General features: G+C 42.0%; 1 protein-coding gene across 2 annotated transcripts in view; it reads right to left on the bottom strand.

Annotated features, from left to right (window-relative positions):
• COL9A3 (collagen type IX alpha 3 chain) overlaps positions 1–15,857 on the bottom strand; it is a 102,877-nt gene that overhangs the window by 48,444 nt on the left and 38,576 nt on the right. For both annotated transcript variants that reach the window (XM_060771973.2, XM_067468226.1), the window contains exons 3-6: positions 13,856–13,891; positions 12,578–12,649; positions 10,355–10,408; positions 1,046–1,081 (exon numbers count right to left, since the gene is read on the bottom strand). In XM_060771973.2, coding sequence (XP_060627956.2) covers positions 1,046–1,081; positions 10,355–10,408; positions 12,578–12,649; positions 13,856–13,891 — 198 coding nt within the window. The remainder of the gene's footprint in view (positions 1–1,045; positions 1,082–10,354; positions 10,409–12,577; positions 12,650–13,855; positions 13,892–15,857) is intronic.

The following is a 15,857-nucleotide window of genomic DNA, read 5'->3' as shown; positions in this document are numbered from 1 at the left end:
ACTGAAGATAAGGGGCTTATTCTGGGAAGATGGTAAAACAATGTGGATAGCACATTTTACATTCAGGCTAAAACCCAGTATGGATTCACTCTCTCAGTGATACTAGAGCCACTAGCTAACACCTGGAAATTCTTCTTCCACTGCTCCTCTGATAAGGCAAAAAAGGAGACCAAGAGCTTCATCTGAACTCAAAACTATGTTCAAGTTTAGCTGTAGTTTCTTAGAAGAAGTCTGCTTTATTGCTCTTAGTTTAAAGTTGAGTCTGTTTCAAATGATATCTAGTAGGCATGGTTAGGTACCGTCGGAATCTTTGTAATTCGGAATAAAGTAGGAAAAATTACCTATTTGAAATGATTTCAAAGTTTTTAAGAAAGCCACAAGTCCCTTTGCCCTTCCAAAGCTTTTTCTGCCATTCTTGTTATGACTCATGAAATGAGTCGGAAATGATTCAATCCCCCCCCCCCCCCCCCCGCTTCTGGTCCCCGGCCTCGGCTCAAGACAGAGAAACCAATTTTAAACCAGAGAAGGAAGGAATTTCCTCCGCTTGCTTTCCCCCGCTTCTGGTCCCTGGCCTCTGCTCAAGCCAGAGAAGCCAGTTTTAAACCAGAAAAGGAATTTCCTGGCCTCGGCTAAACCCAGAGAAGACAGTTTTAAACCAGAGAAGGAAGGAATTTCCTCTGCTTTCTTTCCCCCCACTTCTGGAGTAAAACAACTACTTTCAAAGTAAAAAGCACCCAATGAAACAGGAAATAACACTTTCAAACCATTAAGAAAAGGATTCAGAAGTTTCGGAAGTTTCAAAAAGTTTTGAACATTTTTTTCTGTGAAAATCAGAATTGACTTTAGAATCAAACCACCAGCGTCCCCTACATCCAAAATGAGTTTTGAACCCCCCCCCCCTTTTTTTTTGAGCAACCAAGCCTAATATCTAGATAAGAATTTTTTGTGAGGTCTGGATGGAATGACAATATGGTGCAAAGTCCTAGACCTGTATCACCAACTCCTCCATTATTTGCAAGAAAAGTACAATTATAGGTTAACTTACCGCTGGTCCAGATGGCCCCGCAGGCCCTATTGCACCCTGTCATAGAGAAAGATACACATTAGCACAAAGTAGAATGTTTATGGAGATTTCTTTTACACTGTAAAATACGCAATTCCTGAGACACAAAACAATCGTCTGCAGGAAAAAAAAAAACCTCGCAGGAAGATTGGATAGACATCTTTCAGGAGCACTTCTCAGAATTGATATGCTGGGCAGGTCTTAAAGTTCACACTAAAGCACAGTGCAGTTTATACCAGACTGAGGAAAGGTCTTGACTGTAAGTCATAGCTAGAACTAGAAGCTAAGTACATTTTCAGTCATCCAAAGGCTGCGGAAAATTATTTTTTGGATTACAACTCCCAGACTGGCTGGGGGAGCATAGAAGTTGTCACCCAGAAAAGCCACTTTTCAAGTTCTTCTAACATGTGACCTTGTCCTCAATATGCTTAATGCTTCACACACTACAGTATGACTCTTATATCCATTAGCAATATGTTTGTGGATTTCGTGTGTATTCACAAAACCACAGATAACAGTGAACTCTATTCAGGACCAAGAATATCATACAACACACTGGAGGGCCTAGAAAATGCCGTTTATTTATTTACAACATTTATATACCACCCTTTTCACCCCGAAAGGGACTTACAAGATATATAGACATACAATATTTTATATTATTAGCATAGTACAATATCAGTATTATATATTACTATTTTGTACTATACCATTATATTGTAATATTGTTAGTAATATTACATGTAATATAAAATACATAGTTATAATATCATATTATTAGTATTAGTATTAGTATATTGTATTACATTATAATATTATAAATATTATATGTATTTATATTATATTATATTATATTATATTATATTATATTATATTATACTATACTATACTATATTATTAGCATAGCACAGGAGACAAGGTGGAACTGTCTTCTGGCCCCCTAGGGTGCATCTACACTATAGAAAGTGTATAGAAACTATATATGGGAAGACAAGGGGACAAATGTCAGCGTGTTGGAAGAAGCAAAGACCACCAGCATTGAAGTGATGGTCCTCCACCATCAACTCTGCTGGACTGCCCACGTTGTCCAGATGCCCGACCCCTGTCTCTCAAAGCAGTTGCTCTATTCCGAACTCAAGAGCGGAAAACGAAATGTTGGAGGACAGGAAAAGAAATTTAAAGATGGGCTCAAAGCCAACCTTAAAAAACTCTGGCATAGACACTGAGAACTGGGAAGCCCTGGCCCTTGAGCACTCCAGCTGGAGGTCAGCTGTGACCAGCAGTGCTGTATAATTTGAAGAGGCACAAATGGAGGGCGAAAGAGAGAATCATGCCAAGAAGAAGGCGCATCAAGCCAACCCCAACCGGGACCGCCTTCCACCTGGAAACCGATGCCCTCACTGCAGGAGATCATGCAGGTCAAGAATAGGGCTCCACAGTCACCAACCGACCCACCGCCAGTACACTGATCTTGGAAGACAATCCTACTCGGACAATGAGGGATCACCTAAGTACATAATAGAAGTAATACAGTTTGACTCCACTTTGACTGCCATGGTCCAGTGCTATGGGATCATGGGGACTGTACTTTTACAAGGTCTTCGCCTTCTCTGCCAAAGAGTGCTGGTGCCTCACCAACCTACAACTCCCAGGACTCCCTAGCTTTGTCCCAAGGCAGTTTTGTGTTGTCTAACTGCATTTATTATACAGTGTAGATCCACCTCTAGAGAGGACACAATTTCTTATAAGTAGTTAACAAGCAGAAACTAATTCGACAGATTCAGAGCTCGTACTGTACATCATTTTCTATCAACCTCTGTTCCTTAAATTGCAACTTCAGATGCTTTGCTTTCCATCTTGATCACATTTTCAAATCTTACTTCTGCTCTACAGAGCACACTACTCACACTCTTAAATTGGACTACAGAGTTGACCTGCTGTCAGAATTTGTCAGATTTTGCCTAATTAGAGGTTTTAGTGTCAGGAGAGAACCAGGTGCATTCTTTCCATGTCTCTGCTGTGCTCAGATTGATGCCAAGGGCAGGGATGGCGAGAAGCAGGTGGCAAGATGAACTCCCTGATTCAAGGTAATCCAATTACCAAAGTATCTCAGAATGGAGAGAGATGGGGAAAAGATGGCTGGACCAAGGTGTCTTGGAGCTGCAAATTCATTAACAGCACCCCTGAAGGCAATAAATGTGCAAGATGGGGGAATTCACTGACATGAGGGAAGGGAGTTAAAAGTTTGGCGAGAATCAACAGACAAGAGATGAGTTAAGGAAACTTCTTACCATGCTTTGTAAGTTTTCTCTTTCCATATCATTATTATATCAACTAATGTAGAGAATGGAATCGTGTTTAAATTGTAAGAGCTTTGGAGGCAGGTCCTTTTCTTCTCATTTTTCCTAAAATAACCTTGTGCCCAGAGGATATAATAAACTAGATCCAGATGCCAAGTTGTAGGTCCATTAAAATCAACTGGACTTATTTATTTACAGTATTTACAGTATTTACAATATTTACAGTATTTATATTCCGCCCTTCGCACTCAGGGTGGATCACAATGCACATATACATGGCAAACATTCAATGCTATAGACACACAACATATATAGACAGACACACAGAGGCTATTTAACTTTCCAGCTTCATGAGGGTATGCTTTACATTCTGGCTACCGGGGGAGCTGTCACTTCACCGTCCACTTGTGACATCAATTGAGTACTTCCTCATTCTTTTGCATGCTGCTGGAGAGTTTTATGGTGTAGTAAATTAGTTAAATTAGCCTCCCCACATAAGCGGTACCTAAATTTCCTACTTGACAGATGCAACTGTCTTTCGGGTTGCAAAGGTCGACAGCAAGCTAGACAAGTGGTCAGGAGCTTACTCCGACCCGGGCTGGCTTCGAACTCATGACCTTTCGGTCAGTAGTGATTTTAATGCAGCTGACCCCCAACCAGCTGCATCAAGTGCAAGATAGATTCTAAATATGCAGCTTGCAGTCATTCATCTCTTTCTAAAATTTAAGCATGCATTGATCTGCAAATGCGAAGGATTGACTGTACTGTGTAGTCTGACTATTTGGCTGCTTTCACTTACAGGAGCATTAGAAAGCATTAAACCCTACCTGATATTGGAAGCTAAACAGGATCAGGCCTGAATATCATTTTGCTAGGTGACTACCAAGGAACACCAAGGGATGTAGGCTATATTTTAGAGGAAGGCCATAATGAATCATCTCTGACTATAGAGCTCCCAGTGGTGCAATGGGTTAAACCCTTGTGCCGGCAGGACTGCTGACTGACAAGTTGCTGGTTCGAATCCGGGGAGAGCTCCCACTGTCAACTTCAGCTCCCCATGCAGGGACATGAGAGAAGCCTCCCACAAGAATGGTAAAACATCAAACATCCGAGTGTCTCCTGGGCAACATCCTTGCAGACAGCCAATTCTCTCACACCAGAAGTGATTTGTAGTTTCTCAAGTCGCTCCTGACATGAAAAAAACTCTCACTATGCTTTGCCTAAGAAAACCATGAGAAATGCATAGGGTCATCATAAGTCAATAGAAGACTTGAAGGGACATACATGCATATGCAGGTGATGGTGGGTCTTCTGATATGTTCAACACATTGAAAATTGAAACTAAATCTCGGAGGAGACACTTTGTTCGACTGATATGAAAGTCATCAGATACTCCTGGTTTGGAAAGAAATTGGCAAGTCCCCTATTCTACCATCCATAATTGTTCTCCCACCAAAAGATGAAATACTTTGGCTTCAATGAGAAGGTAGCAAATGAGAAAACAGCTGCTTCCTTCCCTTCTTCTATTGCATTTTCCCATTTGGCTGAGGACAAAAGCTCTTCCAAATACCACCAAAAATCATAGAATCATAGAGTTGGAAGAGACCTCATGGGCCAACCACTCCAACACTCTGTAAAGAATCAGGAAAATTGCATTCAAAGCACCCTCAACAGATGGTCATCTAGCTTCTGTTTAAAAGTCTTCAAAGAAGGAGTCTCCACCATACTCTAGGGCAGAGAGTTCCACTGTTCACAGTTAGGAAGTTCTCACAGTTAGGAAGTTCTTCCTCATGGTCAGGTGGACTCTCCTTTCCGGTAGTTTGGAACCATTGTTCCATGTCCTAGTTTCCAGGGCAGCCGAAAACAAGCTTGCTCCCTCCTCCCTATGATTTCCCCTCACATATTTATACATGGCCATCATCATGTCTCCCCTCATCCTGCTCTTGTGCAGGCTAAACATGCCCAGCAATTTAAGCTGCTCCTCATAGGGCTTGTTCTCCAGACCCTTGATCATTTTAGTCACCCTAAATTGGACAAGTTTCCAGCTTGTCCAATTCTGGTGCCCAGAATTGGACACAATATTCCAGGTGTGGTCTAACCAAGGCGGAATAGAGGGGTACCATGACTTCCCTGGACCTAGACACTATACTCCCATTGATGCAGGCCAAAACTCCCCATATTTGAACTGTCAACCTTTCGGTCAGCAAGTCCAGCAGCTCAGCGTTTAACCCGCTGTGCCACCAGGTAGCCCATCATGTCTCCCCTCAGCCTGCTCTTGTGCAGGCTAAACATGCCCAGCTCTTTAAGTTGCTCCTCATAGGGCTTGTTCTCTATACCCTTGATAATTTTATTTGCCTTCTTTAGACACATTCCAACTTGTCAACATCTCCCTTCAATTGCGGTGCCCAGAATTGGACAACAGTATTCCAGATGTGCCTCTTTATGGTTGATTACACTTGCCAAATCCTTTCATTATTGTGTTGTCAAAGGCTTTCATGGCCATAATCACTGTTTGCTGTGAGTTTTCCAGGCTGTATGGCCATGTTCCAGAAGTATTCTCTTCTGATGTTTCGCCCACATCTATGGAAGATATCCTCAGAGGTTGCGAGGTCTGTTGAAAACTAGATAAGTGAGGTTTATATATCTAATGCCAATCAAGGTGGCGATTTGCAACATTCCCACTTGCCTCAAGCAGACAAGAGTTCTTTCTGCCATCCTGGACATTCCACAGATATATTAACCCAACTTGCCTAGTTTTTAACAGATCTCACAACCTCTGAGAATGCCTGCCATAGATGTGGCCGAAACATCAGGAGAGAATGCTTCTGGAACATGGCGATACAGCCGGAAAACTCACAGCAATGTTCATTATTACTTCTAAAGATATTTTGAACCTTGGGGAAAACTTACAAACCTCCATCGAGAGCTTAAAAGAATGTTTTAGTTCTAGAAAACATCTGAATAGCAATTTGTTTTATTTGGAGATCAAAAGGAAAGAAAACGCTGGTCCTCCACATACCAAACCAGATTAGAAATGTTTGTGTTTTCTATTACATTTAAAGGCAATCCTTTAATCAAATGGACAGGATTCTAAGAGCTCGAAAGCCTAATTAATCCCCAACTCTTAAGAGCAGGCTATAATCCTATAAAGATCAACTTTATTTACAAATGTCAGCTTTGCAAAATGGATTCCCCTCGCACCGTAGTCATCCACTTTCAAGTTTATATTTGCAGCCCTGTGTGGTTGAGAAATTATTTGTGTTGCTCTCTGTTATACTGATTCTTGGCTGAAGAAAGGGACAGTTCCCAAAATATAGCTGCGCATTCTCATAAGACATCAAACACAAAAGTATTCATAGACTGTGAACAACATCTCTTATCATCCAGAAAGTTAGTAAATGCTGTATCGTTCTGGACAAAAATGTCTTATTAGAGAAAGCTGATGTGATATCTATATTGTACAATGGCAGAAGCTTGATAGCATTTCACTGCCAAGGCTCCAGGGTATAGCATTCTGGGATCTGTAGTTTGTTGAGAGACTTTTCAGCTAGCTCCAGCTATTAGACTTAGTACCCTCTGGCACTGAGCCCTAATCCTCCCAAACTGCAAATATTAGGATTCCACTTTGGGTCTCAATGAAGATATATAGCAAGTACTGTGGCCTTGAATTGCTATAACCTTACCTTCCCATACCTTGGGAAGTCTGATCTGGCCATGGTGGTCCACGCTCTGGTTACATCCCAAATAGATTACTGCAACGCGCTCTACATGGGGCTGCCTTTGAAGACGGTTCGGAAACTTCACCTAGTTCAATGGACGTCAGCCAGATTACTAACTGGGGCGGCATACAGGGAGCATACCACTCCCCTGTTATGCCAGCACCACTGGCTGCCGATCCATCTCTGAGCCCAATTCAAAGTGCTGGTTTTGACCTATAGAGCTCTATATGGTTCTGGCCCAGCTTACTTGTCCGAACGCATTTACCCCTACGTCCCACCTTGTAATCTAAGACCCGCCGCAAACTAGGTTCCTGCGGAGCAAACCTTGCCAGCATGTCCCTGACGTCATGAGACTCCGCCTCTCGCCCCACCCTTTTCTCCGCCCCTTTCTCCGTGCCAGCGTGGTTTTTCCTTTGCTAGGGCAGCGTTGCCAGTGTACTCTCTCAGTTGGCAGAATTCAACTGAGAGAATATGCGGGCAATGCTGCCCTAGCAAAGGAAAAACCATGCTGGCACGGAGAAAGGGGCGGAGAAAGGGGCGGGGAGAGAGGCGCAGTCTCATGATGTCAGGGACGTGCTGGCAAGGTTTGCTCCCGCAGGAACCTAGTTTGCAGCGGCTCTAAGATCATCCAGGGAGGCCTGCTCTCACTCCCGTCAACAGCACAGATGCGCCTGGCGAGGATGAGAGACAGGGCCTTCTTGGCTGTGGCCCCCCGCCTATGGAACACACTCCCAAATGAGGTAAGATCCACTCCCTCCTTCCTGGCTTTTAGAAAAAAAATTAAAATCATGGTTTTGGGACCAGGCCTTCAGACAGTAGAAGTAAATGTATGCAGCATTTCAGAAAGACAATGACTGGAACGGAGATTCGATGGATGAGACTGTTTTATTGTTTTAATGATTGTTTTATTGCTGTATTTTTAAATGTAATTTATGTCTAATTGTAGTGCACAATTGTAATTGTTTGTACTGGCATTGAATTTTTGCCATTACTTATGTGTAAACAGCTTTGAGTCCTCCTCGGGGTGAGAAAAGCAGTATACAAATACTGTAAATAAATAAATAATAAATTTAAAAAGTCAGTGGATGCTCCTAAGGTTAGACTGAACTTCAACAACTAAAAAAAATATCCAGTCTTCCTACTTTATGCTTTCTGAATCTAATGTGTTGTTGAAAAAATACAGTAAAAACATTTCTAAATATCCCTAAATACACAAATAGTGTAGTATTTATCTTGAATGAATGTGTTCTCTGACAGTCGTCCTCCATCCAACTAACCAGGTCTGATTCTGATTAGCTTCCAAAGTCAGATAGGATCTGTTGCCTATATTTAGGTTTTCTTCACACATGACAGAGCTAGATTTAAATCTCCGCTCAGCCATGAACAAGTCCAGAAAGTCTTGGATATGCTATCATTATGACTCTTTGTGAAGTTAAAACAAGTGTGAAGGCTTAAAACAGATTAGACAGGTAAATGTCTAGGGATGTCACTTTGTTATAATGAACTTGCTTCATTTGAGAGTATGAGGATTCATCTGAGGATTACCTGGGAAGGAATCCCACTGGAGCATTGCAGCACACCAAAATACCTGGGAATCACTCCAGACTCAGAAGAAGCACTGCTTGAATATCAAGCCAAAAGTGGGTGCTAGAAATAATATTGTATTGGCGAAGGCTTGCATGGCCGGAATCACTGGGTTGTTGTAGGTTTTTTTCGGGCTATATGGCTATGTTCTAGAGGCATTCTCTCCTGACGTTTTGCCTGCATCTATGGCAAGCATCCTCAGAGGTTGTGAGGTCCTCACAACCTTTGAGGATGCTTGCCATAGATGCAGGCAAAACGTCAGGAGAGAATGCCTCTAGAACATGGCCATATAGCCCAAAAAAAACCCTACAACAACCCAGAAATAATATTGTATGAAAGCTGACTGGTACAACCTGGGAATCACAATCAGATATATTGAAGACATCCGCCCTTGTGCTTTGCTACTCTGCTGCTGAGTATGCATGCCCAGTATGGAATATATCTCACCATGTTCAAACAGTGGATGTGGCTCTTAATGAGACATGCTGCATTATCACAGGATGTTTATGCCCCATACCACTGGAGAAATTATACTGTTTGACTGGTATTGCACCACCTGACATCTGTCAGGAAGTAGCAGCCAATAATTAAAGGACCAAGGGGCCAAGGCATTGACATCTCCAGCCCATCCTCTCTTCGGATATCAGCCAGCATGCTAGCAGCTTAAATCAAGAAACAGCTTCCTAAGATCAACAGAGATATTCGCAGGAACATCTCAGCAAGCGAGAGTCCAAAAGTGGCAGGTTAAAACCCAGTGGCTGAGGCCGGATGAGAAACTCCCTCCTGGGCACACAGAAGATTGGGCAACCTTGAAGGAACTGAACAGGCTGTGCTCTGGCACCACGACCTTAAGACATGAGCCACAAAGTGGAGTCCACGACATGTGAGTGTAGAGAAGAGCAAACCACAGAACACCTACTACAATGCAACCTGAGCCCTGCCACATGCACAATGGACGGACCCTCTCACAGCAACACCAGTGGCCAGCTTCTGGTCAAAAGACATTTAGCATAATGCCAGGTTTTTAAAACTTTGTGTGTTTAAATGCATTTTAACGATACCCTCAACTCGCTTCTGACACAATAAATAAAATAACTTTGAGAGTATACATGACAGAACATTTAAAAAAAAATTCAAATAATACAAAATTGTATAAAAAATGACCCGTGAAGTTTTGAGGCTTGAGGCAAAGTATCAATCAAATAATATAAATAAGCAATTACATTCAAGATTGTTTTCTTTAGTACTATAATTTCCAGAATCTCCTAGCCAGCATGTCCATGGTCATGTTGATTGGCGGGGGTGGGGGTGGGAGGTTGGAAGATGACCTTCCAAAAGTAATGTTTCTATGGTTTCTCTTCTTCTAACCATGAAATGTTTTCATGTGGAAAGACATTTGATAAAAGAGTCATAAAGCTGGACTAGATGGACCATGGCCATTTAGTCGAATGCATTGCTATGCAGGAACATGCAAAACACTCCTTAGAAAGATCTCACATACCACTCTGAAGTGACAAGGTTTATCAGCTCATCCCAACCTTATAGACAAAGCCAGCAGCCTCTGCCATGAGTTCTCATTAACCATGGATGCAAATTGACAACTGTACGATCTTACACACAGATGTAACAAGTCTACTTTGTCCCCATGGATCCTTCTGCCTTACAGCTTTTAAAGTCTTGGTACTTACTCTGTCTCCTGGTGGTCCAACTGGTCCAGGTGGGCCATCAGTTCCCGTTAAGCCCTGCAAAAATCACAGGATTACATAAGCACAGGATTAGATAAATTTACATCCTTAGACAGCTTTGAAGAATAGCTTTGTGTTTACAGTTGGGCCAAGGAATCAAACGACTGTCGTAGAATATATGGCTGTAATCTACTGAAGGTGATGCACTTCCCTCCAGTCCTGGTGGATGAAAAGCCAATACTGGTCTTTCCATTAGCAGCCTATGGCCTCTGGGTGAGTGGGACTGTGAATCTATTCTGAGTTTAAATCCAGTCTTCAAAGAAGCTATCTAAACAGCTGAGCCCTTGCCTCAAATAGATTCAGCAATTCGAAGTTTGGTCTAGAGCACAGAACGGTTTCACTACCTCACCAAGATGGAAGATACTAGGTACCATTACATCTCCTAGGAGCCTGAAGAGTTCCTCTGTTGAAGGAAAAGAGGCATCAATGCTTATATAAAGCAATTAATAAGAAAGTGTTCTCCTTTTGTTTCACCTCTCAAATTCATTCTTTGATCTATGTTCTCAAGCCTTTTTGCTTCATTCTTACTTGTAGAAGATACCTCCCCTTTCTTCCAAAAGTTAGTTCGTCTTTCATGACCATTTGCCTGGGAAGGGAGCACTCGTGAGACTCATGCCTCAGGATGGTTCCACCTATACATGAGAGCCAACTTTTGAAGTGCATTGTATTGAAATTTAGGTAATCTTCTTTTATCTACTTCTTTTCTTATCTCAAATTGGATCTCCTGCGTTTAACCTTACAAGAGCATCTGAAGTATTTATCCTGTTTTTCCCTCCACTTGCTCAGGAGACGCTGACCCATCCACCCACCTCCACTGCAGTGGACTTTTTAAGGGTCGCTAATCGGGGCTGGGCAGGAATCCCCCCTATATTCTGGGGGGGGGGGGGTGCCTACCCTACATGTTCAATCCATGGCAAATTGGGGGAGAGGGTCTTAAATAGTGTACCACAGGTGTACCACAGCACATATTGGTCTGCACCACAGATGGGAGAGAGTGTGGTTAAATTATAAACCCATTTCATCTGATGGGTCCCTGTGGGAGCAACATGAGGGTTGCATCCGGGAACCATGGTGTCTCACCCTTGTCAGAGGACGATGTGGTCAAGGGGGCCACTCCCTAGCCTTATGAGATATCAAAAATCAAGTGTAAATTCAAATTCAAGTTCATGTACAAGTTCGTGTTTAAATCCTGAGATTTGATGGCAGATCACACAGAGATTGATTGGTAACATATAATAAAATTGCCCATAGTTAACCCACAAGGTGGTGTTTCTCGTGATTTCACTGGCGGGAGAGCAATGGTCATAAGTCCTATTCCATTGGCTATGATGCACTTTGTTTGATATAGATAATACATGCAGCCCACCTGCATATAACATGGGCATATTATATAGGTTCAGTTCTATACAAAGAGCTGTCCTGATCAACTTCTGCTGAGAAGTTACCATAGCATCACTCTGCAAAACCTACAGAGGTATCTTCTGTAGGCATTTTCTAGGTCCTCCAGAACAATGTAATGGTGCGATTCGGCTTGGAAGTCCAAGGCGTCATTAATTTCAGGTAAGAAAAATAGGGATCCCGATTATATGTGAGAATCATTATATGTGATTATATCCCTTGCATAATATATGGATAGATTGTATTCCCATATCTATGCTCCAACCTTTTAACTAAGCTATCATTTTTTCTTGAGCCAACCTAACCAAGTCTTCATCCCTGCAAGAACTAGATTCTTGCACTACATACACCTCTGTCCCAGCTTAATTCTTGGTCCTTTATTTTTCTACTTGTTGTCCTGTCTCTGAGATCTACTTATTGCCCTCTTTCATCCTCAGCTTCTATATTTCAGATTTGCATTAGAGCTCACTTTCAGAAATGTCTCAATGCCCAGTCTAATTTCACTCTTAGTCATTCCAGGAAAAATGCACACAGGGTAGAAACATAACTCTTTTGGACTGCAACTGCCCCAACTATCATGGCCAAAACTGTAATATTTACAAGTTCAACATGTTCATCATGGTTCTCCTTTTCCCTCCGCAACCACACAATTTTTCAATGCATGCATGTATATTTGTATGCATTTTGGCCACTGAAATGCAGCCTTCCTATTCCAGCAAAGTCTTTTGCAAATGGAAAAAGAATAAGGAAAGAAAGTTTTATACTTACATCCACCCCTGGAAGTCCAGGTAAACCTGCGTTCCCCGCCTTCCCAGGTTTTCCTACAGCCCCTTTTGGCCCCTAAAAACAGAATAATGGTCAGGCACTATTAACATCACAAATATAGAGATATAACATGATGATGTAACTCATTTGAAATTAATTGCTTAAGGAGTATTTTTGTATGCCACAGACTGTCAAAAAGACAAGCAAATCTCTCTCTTGAAGTCTCCCTAGAAGCTGGAATGACCAAACCGCGGTTATCGTACCTTAACCATCTCATGAGATAACATTAGAAAAGATTATAATGCTTTGGAAAATGGAAAGCAATGGTAAAATGGGAAGGCCACATGACAGTTGGATTGGCCATCAAGGGAAGCATAACCCTGAGTCTGCAAGACGTAAGCAGTTGTTGATGGTAGGGTGACTTGAAAGCCTATCTCTCAGGAAGTCACCAGAAGTCAAAGTCAACCTGACCATAGTTAACAACAATGTAATGATGGTGATAAGGTATACAACATAAATATGTTCTTACAGCTGTTAAAGGGGGATCACACTGATATAAGTGAGTAATATACACATTCTTTCTGGAACAAGTATTGTAGCCCAGTAATTGGAGAGAGATGCCAAGTTGAGGAAGGCTGAACTCAGGCCCCACCTACACTGCCATATAATGCAATTTCATATAATGGGAAGACTCATGTAATGCAGTTTAACTGCATTGAACTGCATTATATGAGTCTACACTGATCATATAATGCAGTCAGAGCCCCCAGTGGTGCAATGGGTTAAACCCTTGTGCCGGCTGAACTGCTGACCGAAAGGTAGACGGTTTGAATCTGGGGAGCGGGGTGAGCTCCTGCCTGTCTGCTCTAGCTTCCCATGTGGGGACATAAGAGAAGCCTCCCACAGGATGGTAAAATATCAAACATCCAGGCATCCCCTGGGCAACATCCTTGTAGATGGCAAATACTCTCACACCAGAAGCGACTTGTAGTGTGTGTCATTCCTGACACACACACACACACACACACACACATATATAATGCAGTTTGAAGCTGCATTATATGGTAGTGTAGATGGGACCTCAGTCATCCTAGAACTCCGTAGTATGAATCCACCCTTCTATAATTACAGTATTAGAGCTCCCTAGCAAACTACAGATCCTGGGATTCCACTTGATGCCACTGTGATAACTCTACAGGGGCCCAACAACTATAATTGTGTAGTGTGTATTTGCTCCTTGTTAGATTGTCCATGAAAAAAATGAACAAGGTAAGTACTTACCGGTGGTCCAGGCAAGCCAGGTGGGCCAGGTTCTCCCTAAATAGTAAATGAAAGATAGCAGAATTAATATCAAGACAGCTGATTTTATGGTGTTACCGCATTATATATACGCAATTCATCCTTCGCTTCATGAATAGAATACTTTGCAATTTCTCATAAGCTGGAATGATTTCTCATAAGCTCAGCAGAGCAAAAGTGGTGAGATTGATAAGACGTTCTCTAAACTTGGATCCTAGATTTCTGCTCTTGGATAGCTTGTGTTGATTAACATTTTAAAAGAGTGCAAAGAAATATACCATCGTGTTTTAAAGTAGACATATACCATGGAAAAAAGTGACTCTTAATTTCAAACGTTAGAAAGTCAATTGGATGTGGGTTTTCCCATAATGGTATTTGTCTCTCTGTGCTACCCCAAACACAGTATTTCAGTATTTTCTTTTTCTAAAATACAGCATTTCTATGCTTAGTATTAATGAAATTACACTGCTTAGCCGGTATTTCACCACCTGACATCCGCAGGGAAGTAGCAGCCAATAGTGAAAGGACCAAGGCAGAGACATCTCCAGCTCTTTCCTTGTTTGGGTATCAGCCAGCACGTTAATGACTTAAATCAAGAAATAGTTTTCTTAGATCTGCAGAGACACTTGCTGGAACACCCCAGCAAGCGAGAGCCCAAAGTGGCAGGCTCAAACCCAGCACCTCAATCCGTGGGTGATACCAGATGAGAGACTCCTCCCTGGGCACACAGAAGACTGGGCGACTTGGAAAGCGCTGAACAGACTGCGCTTTGGCACCATGAGATGCTGAGCCAATCTTAAGAAATGGGGCTACAAAGTTGAATCCATGACACGCGAGTGCGGAGAAGAGCAAACCACTGACCACCTGCTGCAATGCAACCTGAGCCCCGCCACATGAACAATGGAGGACCTCCTTGCGGCAACACCAGAGGCACTCCAAGTGGCCAGATACTGGTCAAAGGACATTTAACCAACTACCAAGTTTGCAAAATTTGTGTTTTTTTATCTGTTTGTTTGTTTTGTTCTGTTAGAAATGTAATACAATGGTATGGTTGCTGATGACAAGATAAATAAAAAAACTTAATGAAATGATTCCAAATGAACTGAAATAAAAACCATCATCTGTTAATTAACTGCAACTCATAACTGCAAAAACAAATTCCTTTCCATTACGTAGAATCAAATGATTCCCTAAAATTGTACAGCCAGCTCCCCTCTTCAAAAGAAAAAAAGGCTTAAAATCGTAGGCATATTATAATTATGAAGTCAGGTAAACAAGTCCTCATCTGAGTGACAGCACAAACTTTCTATTCTTGGGAACTAAGCAATTACCTTGCAAAATAATGTCAAATGCTCTAGTGTAGTTGTTCTCAACCTTCCTAATGCTGCGACCCCTTAATACAATTCCTCACGTTGTGGTGACCCCCAACCAAAAAATTATTTTCGTTGCTACTTCATAACTAATTTTGTTACTGTTGTGAATCATAATGTAAATATCTGATATGCAGGATGCATTTTAATTCACTGGACCAAATTTGGAACAAATACTCAATACGGCCAAATTTGAATACTGGTGGGGTTGGGGGGAGGGGGTTGATTTTGTCATTTGGGAGTTGTAGTTGCTGGAATTTATAGTTCACCTATAATCAAAGGGCAATTTGAACTCCACCAATGATGGAATTGAACCAAACTTGGCAAACAGAACTCCCATGGCCAACAGAAAATACTGGAAGGGTTTGGTGGGCATTAACCTTGAGTTTGGGAGTTGTAGTACACCTACATCTAGGGGGCACTGTGGATCCAAACAATGATGGATCTGGACCAAACTTGGCATGAATACTCAATATGCCCATATGCGAACACTGGTGGAGTTTGGGCAGAATAGACCTTGACGTTTGGGAGTTGCAGTCGCTGGGATTTATAGTTCACCTACAATCAAAGAGCATTCTGAACCCCACCAACGATAGAATTGAGCCAAACTTCCC

This window comes from Anolis sagrei, chromosome 4, assembly GCF_037176765.1.
Source record: "Anolis sagrei isolate rAnoSag1 chromosome 4, rAnoSag1.mat, whole genome shotgun sequence".
Classification (NCBI taxonomy): Eukaryota; Metazoa; Chordata; class Lepidosauria; order Squamata; family Dactyloidae; genus Anolis; species Anolis sagrei.
The sequence above is the reverse complement of the archived record's forward strand: the minus strand, read 5'-3'. Positions and strand labels throughout refer to the sequence as shown.